Source organism: Melanotaenia boesemani, chromosome 14, assembly GCF_017639745.1.
Source record: "Melanotaenia boesemani isolate fMelBoe1 chromosome 14, fMelBoe1.pri, whole genome shotgun sequence".
In the NCBI taxonomy this organism is placed as follows: Eukaryota; Metazoa; Chordata; class Actinopteri; order Atheriniformes; family Melanotaeniidae; genus Melanotaenia; species Melanotaenia boesemani.
Genome location: NC_055695.1, coordinates 31884921 through 31905835, shown reverse-complemented (window position 1 = coordinate 31905835; position 20915 = coordinate 31884921). Strand labels below are relative to the sequence as shown.

General features: G+C 39.3%; 2 protein-coding genes across 5 annotated transcripts in view; one reads left to right on the top strand and one right to left on the bottom strand.

The window, feature by feature from the left end:
* Positions 1–20915, bottom strand: part of mcf2l2 (MCF.2 cell line derived transforming sequence-like 2) — an 80212-nt gene that overhangs the window by 32572 nt on the left and 26725 nt on the right. For all 4 annotated transcript variants that reach the window (XM_042005586.1, XM_042005588.1, XM_042005590.1 and 1 more), the window contains exons 6-15: positions 20154–20270; positions 19851–20000; positions 19554–19678; positions 19338–19452; positions 17019–17138; positions 15518–15709; positions 14422–14613; positions 14160–14346; positions 13562–13665; positions 12519–12607 (exon numbers count right to left, since the gene is read on the bottom strand). In XM_042005586.1, the coding sequence (XP_041861520.1) occupies positions 12519–12607; positions 13562–13665; positions 14160–14346; positions 14422–14613; positions 15518–15709; positions 17019–17138; positions 19338–19452; positions 19554–19678; positions 19851–20000; positions 20154–20270 (1391 nt within the window). The remainder of the gene's footprint in view (positions 1–12518; positions 12608–13561; positions 13666–14159; positions 14347–14421; positions 14614–15517; positions 15710–17018; positions 17139–19337; positions 19453–19553; positions 19679–19850; positions 20001–20153; positions 20271–20915) is intronic.
* b3gnt5a (UDP-GlcNAc:betaGal beta-1,3-N-acetylglucosaminyltransferase 5a) lies at positions 3012–10656 on the top strand. Its single transcript, XM_042005608.1, has 2 exons — positions 3012–3471; positions 9022–10656. The coding sequence occupies exon 2, from the start codon at positions 9179–9181 to the stop codon at positions 10343–10345; it is 1167 nt and encodes a 388-aa protein (XP_041861542.1). The 5' UTR covers positions 3012–3471; positions 9022–9178; the 3' UTR covers positions 10346–10656.

Sequence of the window (20915 nt, the reverse complement as noted above, 5' to 3'; positions counted from 1 at the left end):
TAGTCAGGAAACATGCGGACCAATTGCATGTGAGGTAAGCCACCTCACGTGGTTCACTCAGCCAATCAGTGTGTGAGGCTTCCAGCGTAGCGGCAAACTGCCCGTAGATGAAAAAACATGTCAGGCATAAAGATGACTGTGCCGGAGAGAGGCAGCAGAGTTGCTAAATCTGCCTGTTATCAGCGACTTTAAGTTGGTTTTTCTTTTAAGTCTCTTGCAAATAAAGTCAGTTGTGGGCTTTTTTTTGTTTTTAGTGTAGCTGCTTATTTGGGCTTGTCCTCCTGCTATGAAACCCCTCTGATTCTCTCACAGCTGACAGAGCAACAGTGACAGTATATAGATGTGTAAAATACAGTGTATTGGAGGGCCCATCACACAGCCCCTAAAAAGACATTCTTATCCATGAGGCACAAATCAGTTTAAGAATGTATATGTACATATATATATATATATATATATATATATATATGATAATGTCTTGAACAGACCATATGCGTCATCCATTCATTTATGATAATGGACATCTCGAAGGGCATTATCCCGCTTATACCATGGAAACTTACAAAAGAAATAAATATTAAATCAATTATTACATTAATGTTGTTTTTCACCATTAAAATCCTAAGTTATTCACAAGAAGCGGCTGAGTGGACTATTTTGTTGTGACGAGTTGCCAAGGTAACCAGCTCTGACACAGAACCTGCAGCTCGGTCGGTCAGCTTTTGTATTAGACCTGATCAGTGGAGGGAAGGGAGATGATTGATTAACGTTATGTTACGTGACACACACATTTCAGAGGGCGGGTGCAGCTCTTACAGCTTATGTGTGTCCAGAGGATGATGCCACATTTTGTTTCAGTCAAAGTCCACAGATCGTTTCCTAAATCGTATTTATTGAAAGAAATATTATCCACCATTCACTCTGATCATTAAATGTGTATCAAGGAAGTCTATCCTAAATCGTTTTTATGCTATCCACCATTCACTGTATCAAGTATGTAAGTAAGTGTGGTGGAGGAGGTTTTTCTTACTCCAATCTCCTCGCTCCCCCATTGAAGGAGCAAGGTGTAGAACAGGGGTAGCCAACGTTGGTCCTCGAGGGCACCAATCCGGCAGGTTTTCCAGATTTCCGTGCCCCAACACACCTGACTTGAACTAACGAGTCATTGTGGAGATCCTTATAGGCTGTTGGATCCATTTAATTTGAGTCAGGTGTGCTGGAGCAGGGAAATCTGGAAAACCTACCGGATTGGTGCCCTCGAGGACCAACGTTGGCTACCCCTGGTGTAGAATATGGCAGTATTGTGGGTGGAGTAGAGCGTCTTTATATCCGGGCAGGTGTTTGTCCTTTAGTTTGCGCTGTACGCTGACAGGTGTGTGGCTCGCTGCCAAAGAGTCAACATTTCCTCCCCTGCGACCTTAAGAGTCATAATCTCTTTCCTTCTCCGCTGGGGCTGTGGCGGTCCTTGGGACCTGTATTCCTGGTCTCTTCTCTCTCCCTCCCCATGTTGGGATGTACTGGTAAGACTGCTTTTGCTCTTCAGAAGGAGCGGGACATTAATCTGCATCATATGATTGGTATGTTTTCCTCTTTTTTTAGACGTGAAGTACTGTGTCCTACGCTATACTGTGTGTGAGGAGAGGCTGCTGTTTTGTCGCCGCTTGGATTTCCGCCAGCTCCTCCAGCTCATCGGCCCTCCATACGATCTAAACCCCGGCATGCAGGGTTGTTTTGGGAAATTCTCAGTTTTTATGTTTTATTAATTGTTTTTAAAGAAATTGTTTAAATAAAATGTAATTTTCATGGGAATGCACCTGCCAAGGTGCATTTTATTTGACCTATACCCTTTTTAGGTTTACTGGTGGTTTTAACTCTCCAGTTGGATTGTCACCCTCTTCTTTTTTGTTTAGAAATTATTGCTTTTTTCGCCTTACCGACACCACCCGCTACATAAGGTAATCAAGACAGAAAGACAGGCGACGAAAATTAAATGCAACATTGGCGTTGATTGTGACATTTCATAAAGATACTGACATGTCCATAGTGGCGTTTGAAGGACGGAGATTTAACGTTTGTGGACCCTGACCACTGCTGGACGTTGCAGGACGACAAAAAGAGTCCAATAAGCCTGCAGGCTGCTTTTACAGCGATGTGCCGTCACAGACATGTGAGTCTGCAGCCTGGCACCTGAGTTTCTGTTGCCACGGTTACCACATTTAGTCAGTGCAATAATTTACAACAATAAGTCTTTTTGACCGGAACTTGTTTCATAGATGTCCATTATCACTTTTTAATGGACACCCTCCAGCCAAACAGAATCGAGTATTCACCCAGACCACGGTGTGTGTGTGTGTATATATATATATATATATATATATATATATATATATGTATATATGTATGTGTAAATATGTATGTATGTATGTATGTATATATATGTATATGTATGATACATAAAACACAGTGGCACACAGAATCTGGTTTCAGGAATAACATATCCCCGTGCAGCAGACGTATGAATTAGCCAGTGTCTCTTCCTTTGAGAGACTACTTGGATTTGTTCCTAAAAAAGAAACCTGATTTTACTTGTAGTTTGGATATAAGGTTTTCAGTGTGTGCCTTGAATGACAGATTCTGATCATATTGGTTGATTTGTAGTTTTATCTGTTTTTGTAAATTGGTGTACTTTAACTGACTTTCATGACTCTTGTGGATGGAAACTAAATCAGCTTGTATAAAGCAGAAATGTAAAGCTGGAGATGTTCCCTTTTATAAGCAATCACGTGCCTTCATACATTTTTTTTCTTACACTGACAGGCCTAAAAAATACCCAGACTGTGAATGAGGCTCTTCTATTTAACCTTGTTATAACTGAGAATGTGCAACCACACAATGGGGAAGTCTTGTTTCCTAATTTCCCGAACATGTACGGCTACAGTCTGTAAAAATGCTCACATTGTAAGTGCTGACACTAATTTGTGCAATTTTAGACTTAACCTCCTTTTTATGCACATAACTAAGTTTACTGCACATGATGTAATCAGCTGAAGCAGACAGAGCACATGGAGATGGTACAACACGCTAAACACACCAGTTTCAAATTTCACTTATGTTTAGAACATAGTTTCAGCAGGATTTCATTAAAGAGTGTTCTCAGGTGGAACCCTTGTATGTTTCATATTAAATAATAATCTTTAACTCTGCTTTCCACTGCAAAATGGTTCCTCCCACTTTACAACACCTCCCATTCTCACACACGATCCTCCCATTCTCTCTTTCTCTCTCACACACTGAGAACAGCACACAAAACCAGCAGATGTTTAAGCCTGAGCTGAGATCTTTAAAGGATCTTTCACGTCTGAAGTGAGCAGAAAAGGAAGAGAGAAGAGAAGGAATTAGACAAAGCTGTTTTAAATTCAGCAGAAGAGGCTTTTCTAAAACAAATACTGGGTTGGACTGAGCAACATCCTGGTAAGTCAAGATAACAGTGTGTATATGAGTGCAGAGGAAGGTGAGTGATGCCAGGAAAACCTGCAGGCATGTGCTGTGTCCAGGGTTTACACTTTCCTCTCTTATGTTCAGCAACTTTTGAAGCTTCCTCAGACGAGTGTCTATGCAGCTTTCCTTATTAGTTCATTTAGATTCCCTGAGTTCATGTTTTGCTCTCTCCACCATGGACGTATTTTAGACTTTTAGCATCTTGCTGTAAACTTTGAGGTGCTTCTTTAAGAACTCGTACCTGTAGTCCTCCACCACCTCCACTTCTCCAAGCCCAGGGGTCTGCAACCTGCAGCTCTTAAAACACATGGGACTCTTCAGCTGTTCCTCATCGACTCCAGAGGAAAATAGTTTAATTCCGTGTGGACAGATACACATTTGTGTTAATTGCCAGTGATGCTGCTTACCCATTGTCTTGTTTTTGCCAAGAAATTAGCAAAGAACAGAAAATGTAACACTGAAAGACATTTGCAGAACAAACAGCACCAAGCTGAAGGTGATCCAATAAAAAATGGTTTCAGAAGTTCAGTGGGAAGCTTAACAGTTGAATCATACTTTAAAGAAGTGGATCAAGTCTCCGAACTCGAAGCATCGATTCTTTTCTCTGCAAAGACCGTCCAGGACAGGATTATTAAAATGACAACAAACATCTAGATTCAGAAGGCTGATTCAGCTTCAGTAGACTCATTTATAAGTCGAGGTATGCTGACTGTACTGTTGTGTTATATGTGATCGTCTATGTATTTTTTTATTTTTTTATTTTTTGTCATGACATAAAAAGTTATAAAATGTTAACAGTTTTCTTTGTTTAAAGTCATATAAGAGTCAGATTTTTTAAATCTAAACTATTTTATTTGGTGGAACAGGCGGTAAAAATCGATCACTTATAAGTAAATGTTGCTCTGAAAACTGTTAAAAAAAATAAGTTTTGAGCAGTTGTTCAATGGATTTCTAAAAATTAATAAATAAACAAAAAAAAAACAAATACAACAAATAAATAAATAAATAAAAATTAAATATAAGGCAGATTTTGTTTTTGTGTGTGTGTGTGTGTGTGTGTGTGTGTGTGTGTGTGTGTGTGTGTGTGTGTGTGTGTGTGTGTGTGTGTGTGTGGACATTTTTGCCACCACCATCTTAAAAGGGAGTTGCTGACATTTGAATGTAATCAAATAAATTTTGCTGCTAATCTTTGACATGTCCAAGAGTCTAATCACCACCAGACACCCGTCCCCCAGAAATTTATTAAATGGAAATTAATTCATGTTTTGTGGTTTTTTTAATTACTAAACAGTTAATCCAATAATCAAATTTATATTCAAATTAAATTTAAAATAAAACAAAAAATGTATTATGCCTGAAGTAAAAAATAAAAACATAATGATGGTTTAACATCAGTTATTTTGTGTGTGGACACTTTTGGCCATGAAGAGGAAGCAAGACGCATCAACAAAGTATAATAAACATGAGAAAGAAAGAGACAATGGATAAAATTTAACTAAAAAGAAGAGTTCTTTAAAAATAAAGTCATGCCACTAACCGTTAAACAGCTGAAAAGATAACCAAAAAAAAAAAAAACACATTTAAGAGGAGATGCTTGGTCAGAAGAACCAGTTCCACTTATAATGTGTTTATTCAGGTGCTGTTACCATCTGTCTGCTGTTAATGAACACATGAGGCAGTTTGAATAATTTAAACTGGATTACAGCTTTACAATGTGCCAGAGGGGAAGTAACTACACCCACACCGAGCATTTCACTTCCAACACGTTTCAAAGCTCTGTTTTATTTTTGAAAATTAGACCAACACCTCTCAAATGCGAAGGTTTATTTATTTATTTATTTGCTTCAAACTTTTACAGATTAAAATTATTGATTTCTTATGGATAAACTTACTTTTTCATGTGAAAAGCAAAAATAAAATTTGCAACTGCAGGTTTAAATCAACATTTTCTAAACCAGTAAGACTTTTCAGAGCCAACAGAATAAACATCTGACTTTGAGTTAGATAAAAGAAATATTTATTTATCACAGATATGACTCAGAGTCAGCGAAGTGGATGTCACGGCAGGCTGGGCAAGATAAGATGTTGATCCAGTATCCACAGTGTGTTAAACTGTATGATAACTACTTCATTTATGTTTAATTCAGTCCTACAGTTCAGAGAATTAGAAATATTTTTACAGAACTGCTGTTTTAACAGAGAAGCAGTGTTTGTTAACAAAAGTCAACACACACAATAATAATCTTTAAACTACATATAAGGGGACAAGTGTGTGTAAAATAAAAGAAACGGATTTGTACCAGGATTTCCTGCATCCGCCTACAAGGTTTAATCAAATATCTTACTTTTCTCCTAAATGAAATGCTGACAGTAAACAGCTGATCATTTTAACCTGTAAAGAAAGTGAGATTAAACTATGTAGTTTTAATGGAAGCCATTGGGACACTTTTGGCCACGAAGGTCACCAGAGGAAGCAGCTGATCTTTAAAAAGTAGGATGATTTTATTGCAGTTTATTACACATTTATATTTTTGCCATGACGGTCTCGAGAGGGAGTTTTTGATACTACATAAAATATACAAACGGAATAAAATCAATTTTGTTGATAACCTTTGACGCAAATGACTAATCCCCACCAAAGACTCATCTTTCTAATGTTTATTAAATTAAAAATTATTCAGTTTTTGTGTTTCTTGTAATGACAAAGGAAGTTATTCAAAAATTCAAACTGGCTTTTAAAGGGTTAAAATCCTAAAAATGTTTAAATGTTCGGTAGTTTTGAGCAGGAAAAAACATGTTTAAATGATTTATGAAAAAAAGAAGAAAAATATTGATGTGTGACAATTTTATAGCAGTTTTTTGTGCACCGACACTTTTGGCCACGAGGGTCACCAGAGGGTATGAAATTTAAGGAAGACCCAAGGGGCAAGAGTGTGTTTATGTGCTTATGTGTTTACTAACCCAGTGTTGTTTTCACATTTTAGAAAGACAACATGTTTAGTGAGATGGTGACAACAACCTTCCCTCAGTTCTCCAACACTGATTGACAAACCTTTGATAGAAATAAATAAAATAAATCGATAAAAACAAGATGGAAAATAATATTTTACTTGAAGCCTTCATATGGTGACTCACTGACACATGAATTTATATTTTCTCCAGATTACTGCGTCTAATTAACAGGATCTGATAGGATGGTATTTCTCCCATTTTTAGTTAGAAAGTAAATCCTTTTGCTGTCAGAGGTGTAAAAGCCAACATACTGGTCTTTATGTGCATTTATATAAATACCGAACAGGCGTTTCCCTGGTTGGTTCTGTGGTGATGCAGGCAGCCGCCCTGATTTCCTGAAAAAGTGTGTGTGTGATTTGCTTCGTGTGTCTCTGCGTCCTGATTATTCAGTTTTGCTCATAATTAGTTTAAGTTAAGGCTTTTGATAATCCTGGCTCTCTATCTATAATTTATATTGAACAATAACTGAATCTGAAACAGCTTTTGAGGATACAAACTGAAGGCTTGATCTGTATTTCAGTCGGAATCTGTCTAAAAACGGAAAAATCAATAAATAAATTGCTTAGAGGAAAATTCCTAAAATTTAAAAGAAAACCTGAAACACTGAAACAACAAACGTACGTTGATGCGAATAAAATTATTTCTAAATCCTTGTTATTTCTGTATTAATACAGGAAAAGTGCACTACAAAATGAGTACAGAGAGGTACCGGAAGAGAATTAACCCTGTTTCATATCCATGGATATTTTGAACTGATTCTCTTATAAAAGAGAAGAGAGGGATTTGTAAACGACTGAAAGAAAAAAGCTGCTCAAGCAAATTTGGCTGATGATGGACACAATTTTTTTAAAAATTCAAATTGGTTTTAAGTCCATATCATCTCGGAGTTCAAAGCATTGATAAGAAATCTCAAACAATTCATGTTTTCCAAACAATAATGAACTTTGAGGATCCTCATTAAAAAAATTATCTGCTTTGATTTGTCTTTCTGTGACTGACAAAGTTCTCTGACCTGAACCAACAGACCGACGTTTCCTCGGCCTTTTCCTTCCAGCAGGGTTTTCTCCAGGACGCTGCTCTGCTTCCACGCAGGGATGATTGCTGCGTTTCATAACGCTTCTAACTCTAATGCCATTAACTGTAACACACTGTGCTTCCCTGATAAGCAGGCCTGGTGACGCAGGTCCGTCTGCAGGAGGAGACATCTGTACTTACTTCTTTTTCTTTTTTTTCTCTAAAATACGTGTAAGTGCATTTCAAAATCAAACATGATATTGACACTTATGACATTTTGGGATAAACGTTTACAGGTGGAGAACATGATCCCCATGTACACACCATGTATTTGTGCTGTTTCATCTATGTTATCACACAGCTGAGGACTGATTTCACAGAGAAATGCCAGAACAGTCAACTCCAGGTGTACAAGAATTTCAGTGTTTTATGTGTCATTTTACTCTTATCTGGGATAATGTAAAATATTAAAATAAATGGGAAAATACATCAGTTTGTTGGTAAATTAAATATTCCACCATGCACCCTGGTGTAAAATAATAAAAAGGAAGCATGGGTTAAAACAACTGCATAAATGGTTCGAGGAGCCAGAAGGACGAAATAAAACTTCATTATAAAGAAGGATGACCTCTTTAGAAGAGATTCTTATTAATTAAGTACTCTAACACAGAAGTGCCTTTCTTAGTAACCGATTATACTACTTAATACTTATAAGTTAATCTCTTATCATAAAGGTGTATGCTCATTTAAAATAGTTTTGTGTACCTGATAACAGTTAATGTTTAAAAGAAACCTGATTTCTATTATTTCCACGCTTGAATTCTTTTATATATGATTGGTATACTGCTGCTGTAATAAACATTTTCATGTCATATGTACCCTGTGTATCTGCACATTTTGTACTCGCTGTTAATTTTACTTATTGTGGAGGAAGTTAACCTTTACCCTGCTTGTTAGATACATTTACTTATTTAGCAAATTCCTGTTAAGTTCCTGCTTTTGGTGTCTTCGAGGTTGTTTAAATGTCAGTCTAACCACAGAACGCTTTCACCTCTGAGCTCTGCATAGTGTGAATGACCTCCGTTTTTCAGACCTCTGCAGTCGGCCTGCAAACTCAGCACTGCCTTTCATGATTGCAATCATCATTTAATAACTTTACTTATTTGATTCCATTGATCGAGTGTTTGATAATAAGTTTTCCATAATATTGTGTGAGAATGTGTGTGTAGCTTGTACTGTGTTGGTAGTAGAAGGCTGTACAATCTGGGAGACAACGGATTTCCCATACATGGATTTTGGGTGACCACACAGAAGGACGGTTTTGATTATTTCTGTTATATATTACCTCACGTGTTTGAGGTTTTACTTGTTTTGTTGACCTCTTGAGAGGTTGGATATTATTAATATTAAAGGTTTTCTTTAACACAGCTCACTGGGTTAAATACAAAAAGTATGAAAGTTCTAATCTGATCTAATTTCTGTCTTTTTGTCTTTTAGGCGTCATGTTGTCTTTCAACACTCAGATATTAAAATAGCCAAGGAGGCAGAGAAGGGTGAAACTATGCCAGACTTGTGAAGATTAAAAAAGAACATTATTTTTGTGTTGAAAGAAGGAACATGATCTTCGATCATAGAGAAATAAGCAGCAGCTGTGATGTTCATGAACTTTCGGCGTATCAGCAAGCGTCAGTGTGTCCAGATGCTGACCACCGGCCTGGTGCTGTGTGTACTGATGGTCTGCCGGGAGAAGCTGAACCATCATGTGGTGAGCCACGTGATCGCCTTCTCTTACCGCTACCTGGTTAACAGCTATGACTTTCTCGATTCCTCCCTCGCCATCTCCTCGGACCATCACAGCTCCATCAGTGTCGATGGCAGGTTTGTGAATCATCCATACCTCATTAACCACCCAGGGAAATGTAAAGCTGGAGATGGGAAGGGCTGGGATGATGTTCTCCTGCTCCTCTTTGTGAAATCTGCACCAGAAAACTTCGATCGACGCCGGGACATCAGGGACACGTGGGGGAACGAGAGCTTTGTTTGGTCAGAACTGGGGGTGAGTGTGAGGCATGTGTTTGCCATGGGTGTTTATTCAGATGTGGGGCAGAGATCTAGGATCCAAAACGCCCTTCTTCAGGAGGACCGGATCCATGGAGACCTCATTCAGCAGAACTTTGTGGATACATTTCATAACCTGACAACTAAACTGCTCCTCCAGTTCCACTGGAGCCAAACATACTGCCCTCAGGCCCACTTTGTCATGTCTGCAGATGATGATGTTTTTGTCCACATGCCTAATTTGGTGAAGTACTTACAGCAACTCCTGAGGAGCCAATTAGGTGCTAAAGACCTGTGGGTGGGGCATGTTTACAGAGGAGCCCCTCCAATTCGTCATAAAGATAGCAAATACCATGTTCCCTATGGTCTGTATCCCTGGCCTTCCTACCCAGACTACACAGCAGGAGCAGGCTACGTAGTCTCGGGGGATGTAGCTGCTAAGATCTACCAGGCCACCCTGGTGCTAAATACTTCCCTCTACATCGATGACGTCTTCATGGGAGTGTGTGCCAAGGTCATGGGAGTCTCTCCCCAGCAGCATGGATACTTTTCAGGCGAGGGCAAGGCTCCATACCACCCCTGTATCTATGATCACATGATTACATCTCACGGTCATGCAGCAGATGTGCGTTTACTGTGGCAGGCAGCAACAGACGTCAAGGCTGGAGGAATGCTGGGTAAACTGTACTGCACAGCAGTGAGAGTGATGCTGCTGTGTCTGCCATATTACCACACTTACCCCTGTCTGGCTGCTTTCACTTAAATTATATTTGTGAGGGATTAACATTTTTTACCTTAATGTTTCAGTCATACTGCTTTCAAGTTATATTTACCTTTTTTTAATAACGTTTTTATTCTCTGTATGCACGCGTACACAGACCTTCATCTGAATTTTATTATACTTGACTTAAACCAGCAACTTTGTTTAGATTAAGTTTATATGACCCAAATTATGTTTGTTGGTTGAATTTTTTGTATGAATTGGTGCTAAATTAAACCTGATGCTGTGAAATCTGATGTAAGCTGTGTCTGTACAGTAAGAAATATAAAGGAAATAAAGTTTTGTTTTCTTGACGAGGCCCTTTTTTCTGCCTCGGTCGGAAATGACATACACAAAATAAATTAAGTACATCTTCACAACTACAAGGGCTTTATGTAAAATCTTGTATCAAAACAAAGTTGAGATATGTGAGATTACTACAGAAGTATTAGAATAAAAAATGTGTTACTGTGTACATTCACCCGAGACATCAAAAAATGTCAACAGGTCCTCTTTAAACATTACTTCCAGTGAAAACCAAACGATAGCAGCCCCATTCATCTAGGAATTAGTAAATTACCTGAAGGAATTAGTAAAGAAGTCATAGGAATTAAGGAAGAAGTTGTAAAAATTAAAGTTTTACATGATTGTTCACATTACCATTTCTATGGGAACCTCATCACAATTTTTTGTCCTGTCCACAAAAACACCACAGACAAAAGACAAAGACCCTTCAATCCACACCATCACCAGACAACAAACTGTCACACTTATACATGAACACACCAGAAAAGTTTCTACGGCTTTTACAGAAAAACAGAGCTGCTAGTCATTAAGAGTTCTTAAATAATAACCAAATCTAAAAGTCATATCACAAAAGTAGAACAACAACAACCAGATACTAACTTACAGGAAAAAAAGAAAAATGATCTCTTAGAGTATAAACCTACAGTGACTGTCAGAATGCAGAGGATGAGGATAAGGAGTGATCAGTGATGAGGAGTGGTGAGAGAGATCTTCATCACACTTAAGTGTGAAAGTATGTGGCCATGAAGTGACACACATGCACAGAGGAAGAACGTGCCACACGCCGCACACTCCCGAGGTAAATATAGATGCTACTGTAGCACGTCTATCAGAGCCGAAAAACATGGCGCTCTAACGTTGTTCAGTCCGTTGTTTACGTTCGATCTTAGCATGTCCTGCTTCTGCCGGGGCAGATTTGAGATGTCAGTCTCACTTCAGTGTGCAGAAGTCGGATGAAAAGCGACATGACCGTCCAGACTGAGGTCACTGCCACACAGTTCAGATCTGTATCCAATTCAAGACCACATGAAATATGGGTCGGATTTAAAAAAAATCGGATTTGTGCCGTTCAGACTGTCATTAAAAAAATCACATTTGGGCAAAAACCCAAACTGAGCTGTGAAGTGAGCCATAGTCAGTCTGATGTGAGTTGTCTTATCTCTGGATCCGACCCTTTCTCTCGTCCTCTGATAATGTCCGATTGGGTTTCTTTAATGAGTCAGTCATGGTGACCAATAAAATCATCCAGTATGTTGGCATCGAGCTGCTGGCAGGTGACGCGGTGCGCAAAGGGAAATTATGGCAAGCCAAAAGGGCCATAATTTGGCTCTCTATTTGTGCCATTTTGTGGTGAAAAACAGCTGTTTTATGTGGCAAAAATGGCGTAAAAGACACCGTTTCTTGAAGCTCCGGTAAACGCAGAAAAATACAATGTTTTTGGTGCTTTTTGCAGCGTTCAATGAATGCCTGTAAAATGAATGCCTGTAAAATGGCGAATTATGGCCTTTTTGGCTTGCCATAGAATAAAGTTGTAATGTGATACTCCAGATCAGGGAAAAATACTTGGTAAGTGTGTGGTTTCCCAGGATGCTGCAGGGCAGCAACAGCTCCAGAGATGTACATAATATATGTCAACGTGCCACCAAAACTGGTCAGAAATGGAGTTTTAAGTTCAGAAAGTTATGCAGCGTTATTTTATTATTAATCCCTCTGATTCAGCTCACTCACTTGAAAATGTGCACAAAAATGATGCCATTTAATCAAAACTGTACAAGTTATGACTTTAATTTACTGAATTTAACGCTGTCTCACAGAATAACAGCGCTGCACTGTTTATTGTAGAAGTAGAAAACTGGTTGCATGTGTTTACCTGCGCCTGTTGGACAGACTCTCCTCGGTCTCGTTTGACACAACGACATGGGTGGAGCCTCCCTGGCTCTCCTCGTGCATCACCTCAATCTGCAAACAGGCATATACACATCAAACTGTTGACGGGATGATGAAGAGATCATCATCTGTCTTCTTCTTAAGCCGTGACTCTGATAACTTTGCTTACTAGCTGCTGGTAAATATTTAACCTGGCCTACGATTAAATATTATATCCTGCTTTTAGAGCCATAGTCACTGGTTCCATCTTCAAATGAATAAACAAAACAAGACAATGACACATGAGGAGTATCAGATGAATATTTGACTATACTGGAACAGGATTGCCTCTTCTGCAACATCACAATCTTTAAAGTTAAAAACAAGATGAAATATATGTTTGTATATCAGTGCAGATCTGTTATATCTGAGGTTAAGTATACATGAAACATTTAAACGTGAGGAAAGCAGAGGAAGAGGCCTACACACACATCAACAAACCATAAAGGTCAGAAATGTACAGGAGCATAAACAAATGTAGTTCAAGCAAAACAACCTTTTGCCAGTGGACACATTCAGAGTTATAATAGTTCAGCCCCAGTAAGACTTCCTGGGAAAGACCAAATACTGAGCAGAATCATGTGAAGCCAACTCATCAAAGCTAAACTGTGAGTGGACTTTTAAGGCAGCAATTCTACCCTGTCATGAAAAAAAGGATGATGAAATCATGAAGGTATGAAAGCCATCACAATGTTTGCACAGGACAACTGTGACTGATTATTAATGTGTACACAAAGCTTTGTGCTGTCGCTCCCAAGGCTTTGCTTACCGGGTGGAGGTCCGACACTTGAATGTGGAGGAAAGTTCATTTGGCACGACTTTAAAAATATATATATTAAGCCTATTATATCTTTGGAGGGGAAACAAAAGTTACTAAGGCCAACAGTATTTTGTTCTTATTTTGTTTTTTTCTTTCCCAGAATGTAAACTATGTTATCTATATTACGTATACACACACACATATGTTGCAGAAACACATTTAAATACCTTGATGCCTCCCTTGGCCTTGCTGATGTTCTTCTTCTTGTTGGGATCAGCTTCAGATGGCTGCCTTCCACTGTTGGAGTTATCAGAAGCTCTGCGTGCAAGAGCTGGAATAAAACCAATGAAAAGGTAAGTGTAACTAGAAGCACTGAGAGAGCAGACCTCCACCATGCCACTGTAAACTGTTTTTGCCAGAGATTGTGGGAATAATTTATAGGTTAGAAGCTCAAATGGCAAAATTATCCCCACAGTAAAATATCCTTTAAAAAATACCTGGATCCAGGATCACCCCCCAAAGTCTAATCACTTCCTTATTTTCCTTATTTCATTTTTCAGACTTCCAGAAAATTTGATCAAAATCTGTTCATAGCTTTATCAGTTATGGCAGACAAACAGACATCATGTTTGTCCTCCACCTGCGTGGAGATCATGATCTGATCACAGCCTGTGTGGCATTAGTTGGATCCTGAGTCACATGATGCAAAGACCAGCTTAACGGAGTTTGCTACTCGCTGTGTCAGGTACTAAATGTTTAAAATGCTTTAATCGTGAGAATATACTTTAATCCTCATCTGTTTAGAAAAGGAAACATCCAGCTCACGCTGCTGGCCGCCAGTGTTCCTGGGGGGGTTCTTCGCTGAAGGCCGTTTGGGAGACGACTCTGGCCGTGGAGCGACCGGTTGAATGGGCCTTGTCTGTTTTGCTGAAAGTCTCTTCAGACTAACATGTCGCTTCTCAAACATCTCTTTGACGTCCTCCAGTCGTTTTAGGGCCTTCAGGACGCTGCTCTGCAGGTGTAGAGCACATTATAACTCCTGATACTCGTCATGTTTGAACAGAAGAAGATTTTTGGTGCTCTGTACCTTTATAATGTCTGACAGGACAAGCTCATACTGGTTATGGAGGTTCCTCAGCTCTGTCAGCTGGTCCTTTTCTGCTGACTCCAGAAAGTGCTCGATGTCAATCAGAGCTGACTCCGCCCCTTCCTGTGACTGACATTTATCTACAGCTTGGGATGCCAGCAGGTAAATGCCAGACTCACACCACTGGTTAACCTGCACACAGAAGAAATTCAAACAGACTGAGACATCAGTGTAACGTCACCGTGGATCAGGTGGTGTTTCAGCATGTTTAGGGGTGATGAAAAACCCTTGCAACCCTCTCCCAACTTGCTCTTGTCATTAAATTGAACAAGAAATATTATGATGAAACTGTAAAATATCTCACATCAAATGATTTTGATGTTTAAATGTGATCAAAATATTGATTTATGAGCAAATAATTTCTTTACATAAAGTCCAAACCTAAAAAAAATAAATACAAATAATAACAACAGAGTTGTAAGTCAAGGTCAAACATTTAGATTCAAAGGATCAATTAGAGGTAGGAAACAGTTAAACTAATGCCAGTTAAATTTGTGACGGCCATGTTTAAAAAAACACTCAGAGCCAGTTTAACATCTTGCCAACCTAATCCACAACAAAATAATAAATAAATGTAAAAAAGGACACACCCTATCATTAGTCCTCAGTTTGAAAGTCACAGAAATACTCATCAGTTTAGAAATTATTCACATTTGATTAATATTATAAATTTAATATATCAGTGACCAGACGTAAATACATCCATTAGGTTGTTGTAGACCAGTGTCTGCTCCCGATAAACTGGAACAATAACACGAGCCACTGTGGTTTTTATTATTTCATAATCATGGTTTTCATATATACACTTCAAACTGCTTGATATCAAACTAAGTAATAATCTGACTAAAGTCAGAAGCTAAAGTTCAAACATTATTTTAGTTGATTTAAGGTTAAAGTTTCAAACATATTCAGCAGATGTCTCTGAGGCAGAATAAGAGCAATAATCTGTTCTATTGATCTGTCCTTTTTTTTACACCAAGCTGAATAGTTGTTTTCTGTGTGATGTGTTTATGTGTGCAGATCACATTATCCTCACCTTGTCAATGCCCATGTGTATCTGCAAGGACTTTGACAAGACGTCTGTCTTTTTCTTAGCTTCGTTGCTGAAGTCATCGCAGACCCTCCGGAGCTCCACACATTTGGGTCGAATGGAGTCCACAGCGTAGTGGTTGCTCTGGATCAGCTGGTCACCGTGCAGCGCATGAAGCTGGGACTTCTCTAGTGCTGACTGGAAGAAAAAAAAATTCAATTACCCATGCATTTTCATTTTAATCTCAAATTACGTTTGAAACTCTGAACTTTTAAAATTCTGCAACCTGAAAATGTGCAAGCTTTTCTTCTCTCTGAACTCACAATCAAACCTCTGAGCTCAGCATCAGATCATCATTTGATTAAAGAGGGAATGCCCCCTAAAATGTGTTTTTTTTTACGGTAACAACAGTTTTACTTAGTTGTGATGAAAACCACCTATACTGTTTGTTTCTTTAAAAAATGGGCCGCCCCCTACAGGGTAAAACAAGGTTTTGTTTTCCGTTGTGTAGAGCCATACTGGTGCTTCTCTTTTTTTAAAACCTTGCAGCCTCTCCCTCAAGATGCAGGTAGGCAGTCCTCACCTTGCAGGCATAGAAAACCACGCCCACCAGCGCATATGAAGGGATGTGAACTTATCTGGTGTAGATCTGCTAGTTTCAGACTTCTGTTCTTTCACAGAGTTTCTGATGAAATATTCCTGCAATGGGACAGATTTGTGCTTTTGAGGGTGTAAAAGTAACACCGGACTACATTCTTTACCAGCTGATTCTCATCTGGCAACAGACAGCAGCTCAAATCGTAGCAGCAGCAACTTCCAGCAGCACTTCCTGCAGCTGCTACAACCTGCCGTGAGTCTCCACAGCTTTCTAGAGCTGCTGGAGCTGCTGACAGGCAGCTAACAGCGCTAACGGCTCACACTGATATGTTCAGGACCACCTGGTTCATGTGTAGCTGAGGAGATTCAGGAGGGAAAAGTCTTCCACCTCAAAGACAATCTGTGGCGTAGCTGCTTTGTGAATCTCACTCCCCATATTGCCAGTGAGCTGAGCTGCTGTCTGTCAATCATTCCTGCCTGTGTTTCCCGACCCGCCCACTCTCCGCCCCTGATCACTCCACACCTCCCACCCCAACCCTTGTAGTTTCAGGCATTTTCCAAAATTTGCCAGTGGGTGGAGTTATGAAAAAGTAGGGGGTGTAATTGACTAAATTTGTGTTTGTGTGTTTATATCCAGATAGCAAAAAATGTTTGGCCCAAATATGGCTCATAAATACAGTTTTGTTTGGCCCATTTGTGGCCTTGACTTACAGTACTGGCTCCATGTGAGAGTGGCTACCAGAATGAACACCACATGTGGCCTGCAAGGAAATTACAGTAATCTATGTAAAGGTCGGCTTCACATATCTAGACCACATCTGGCCCACATGACACTTCCCAGTGCTGTAACTGAGTGCTAAAGTAGCCCAGATTAGGCCCAAACGTGTCTGCTATGTGGGTTTAGTCTCACCTGAGCCTTCTCCTCCAGTATTTTCAGTTCCTTCAGCAGCTGTTCAATTCTGGCAACACAATCCCCTGTTTCTGATAGGCTGGTTAGAGAGTCAATCAAACTGTCAAGAGACACCTTGACCTGCAAAGCAAAGACAGACACAAACAAATACAGAGCAGATCATTAAGGTAACCACTGATTCATACTGCAGTTATGATAAAAACATGTATGATCACATTAGTTTTTTTTTTTTAAAGAAAATAACATAATTATACTTTATTAATCTTAAAATGGGAAGGTTAGGAATGACCTCCTCCACTGTTCTTTGTTGTGGCCTCTGGCTGAACACACTTCACTGTGTTATGTAGAGGATGTGCAGCAATGTTCCTCATGTTCAGCAGATTTAGCTGCATTAGGCCTCTTTCACCAGTATCTTCTTACGAATCTTTTCAAATTTGTTCTTAAGTTTTTAAGAAAACCCTCCATCAGATACACCAACGTGTTTGTAGACCATGAAGTTGTTCGTATCTTTCCTCTTTGATTGGTTAATACCAATCTCTCCATGAGTTGAAAGGAGGAACCATCTGGCTTTAACTTGCAGTTAAACGTCTGAAGGGTCCATAAAAAGGGTCCATATGAGACTGAAGGGTCGTGTGCAGAGACAGATCAGAAAGAGGTGAGGGAAAATAGCAAATCACACAGCGAGATTCAAATAATATTAAAGCAGCTTTAAGTACAAATGGGTAATTCATTACTCATAAACTTGGACATGTAGTTTATTCCCATGAACACATCAGAATGAATGTGATTAATGTGATTAAATTTTAATATCTCTTTACATACTGAACCTTCCTAATTTCTGAACTGAACCTAAACTGAACCTAAATTTCCCAACTTGGGATGAAAAAAGTACTTCTATCTATCTATCTATCTATCTATCTATCTATCTATCTATCTATCTATCTATCTATCTATCTATCTATCTATCTATCTATCTATACTGAACCTTCCAGTCTGTGAGGAAAATGACCTCTTGTTGTGGCATCATTTTAGGATGCCATTTAGTTTAAAATGCATAACTATTTAGTAAATTTACAAAAGTTATTTTAAAAATGAGACAAATGTCATTACTGCTATTTTATGATGGTATTATAATGAACCAAACAGCAGGAAACAGCATCAACGTTGACTTTGTTCAAACATGTCAGAAGGCAGATGTTCGTAAGAGTAATTCAGAGTGTTCGTAGAGCGTTGAAGGCACGGAGATTTTTTTGAATGCCACGATCTTTGCAAAAAGTTCCTAAGTAGGACTTGGGGAGAACAAAGTTGTTTATAACAAAACCAGAAAATTTGGTTCAGTTTCTCCAGTTTCTTCAAGTCTCTGGTTCTGGTTCTTGTTCTGGTTCTGCTGCCTCAGCAGATGCTGCAGAGCAGATTGAACTCTCCAACACAGACTGATGTGAAACATGCCAGCAGCTGTTCCCACGTTTGACCACAATGTGACATGCATCCAGTAATGAATGATGGTCCTGTGTGGACCACCTTCTCTGATACACTACCCTTCTGTATAGAGTCAATAATTCGGGCAGTTATAGAAGCATCTACCTCTTTTTTCTGGAGCTTGTTACCTGTTATGTTACCTGTTCCCTGTTGATACCTGTTGGTACTAGCCGTCCCATCAGGACAAGACAAAATAAATATGTATTTTCCTCAGGCCACCTTCCAAGTATCTCCACATGTTACACACCACTGGAAAGCAAAGATTCCAGAGATGGTGTATACCATTCCAGGCTACAGTCAGCTACAAATAAATGTTTCACCTCTGTTTCTAAAAACATATATTTCTGACTAGTCATTAATGCAATTTATCTTTAAAGCCATACTGTACTCCAGCAGCAGATGATACTGCAACAGAAACGGTCCTGTTACATCAGCAAACAACAAGTAAAATAGTTGCTCCACAACACGTCTTTTATCCATAAAAAACAATTTCAGGCTAAAGTTGAATAATATTAAGAGGTTAATGTGAAGACTGTCAGGAAGAGCTGCTACTACTCCCTGTATTGATTTATCACCTGCACTGGCTTTTTTAAAGACTGGTAACCAATAAATATTTATTTTTCAGTCTAATATCCTCAGAACATTGTATGTTCAATAATATGGAGGGCACAGGTTAATTTTAGCATTTCCATGTGGTGGAAAACAGAGTTTTCAACTGGACAACTTCTCAAGAAACACAGCTGATCCATATTTGCTTCGGCACTTTTTAGTTATTTGAAGTTTCATAGGATGGTGAGACTGTAAAGATGCACAAGTTAGACAGACACCGACAGGTCATACCTCTCTGAAGTCTTGTTCGAAGTGGCGTAACTGCAGGCACTGCTCCAGTTTCAGGTGGTGCTTACACCAGAACTGCTCAAAAGCATTGTCTGTCTCATCTAGCTGTGCCAGGAGCCTGAAACACACAACACCAACTTCAGCACTTACACCGGGACGATAGAAATGCTCATGATGAAGACTAATCAGCTGCATCAGAGCAGCTTGGATGTCCGTCACCTTTCCACCGTGGTTTGGTTCTCCATCTCATCTGGGCTGAGTTCGTGGTTCTCTGACCTGGTTGTCTGATCCTTCATGCAGCCAAACAAGGTGGTACCTTGCCTTAGCGCTAGCTTCAATTCATCCTAATTTAGAGACAAGGAAACATAAAAAACATAAATAAAACATGTAAGTTTGTTTTTTTTAAACTGGAAAGAGTTTTGTTTCTGGTCAGTCTTATTGATACCTCTGAAATTTTTGCACAACATTTAGTTTCCAAAAAATTTGTACGCGTGTTTGTGTGTGTCAAACATAAACCTTGAGGTTGTCGTGTTTGACGGTGTGGGCTGTGAGGAGGTCTTTGGTGCTCTGGACGTCATTGGGAAGTTCTGTCTCTGACAGGTCCGTCCCAAACCTCTGCAGCATCTGGGCCGTGGTTTTCACTGTCAAGGCAAAGTTTTCTATGGCCTGTAGGAAAATGATTGACTCGTCAGTCTGTACCATCCTAGAAAGTAACCACAGAACTCATTTATGAGACATGTCTGTGAAAAACTTGAAATAGCAGAATCACCCGTATTACGATAAAAGTATTCCAGTTTTAAGTTTTTTATGTTCACTTACAGTTCGATGGTGTATCCACTGACTGTGGCAGTATTCCAGGCTTCCTCCTAATTCCCGGGTCAGCTGGCTCTTATCCACATAGCCATGAAGGTCCGACAGAGAGTTCAGCATCACAATCTAAAAACACAGTTCATCACTTTCAGCGGTTTTGGTCACGACCAGCCTGCGCTCATAAAAAGGAGTAGTTACTGCACAACAAGTGTGTTATTAATGCATGTTTTTGTAGTTTCACATCATGTCTGCTCTGCACTGTAACCACATCACCAGCCATTGGAGTGATCTTTAAATTATACACTATACACTTTCTGACTGTCTTTAGGGTACAGTGTGTGAGAATTACTGATATCTAGTGGTAAAGTCGGGTATAGAAATGACTTCTCATGCCAAGCACAGTTGTGACTGGACGGTGGTCGAAATTCTTTATAAGCCAGTGGCCTCATGTGCAGCGATGACCGCACTACAGGTAACTACTTTAACTTTGCCTACATGTGTACTGTCTCCTCTATGGTTCTTTTAAAGGCGCTACTTATCTGAAACAGGGTTCTAGCTCCTATCAAACAAAGCCGCTACTGCAGGCTTAAAGTTTCACACACAGAGGTGTTTGTCCATTTAGAGACGCCGTAGTAAAAATGGTGGCAGCTGTCATGTATGTGGACCCACAGCAAGTAGATATAAATGTCTCATTCTGAGAATAAATACATAACAGTTATTTTAATAAAGTGATTAGATACCAATAGAAACATAGATTTTATGATAGACAAA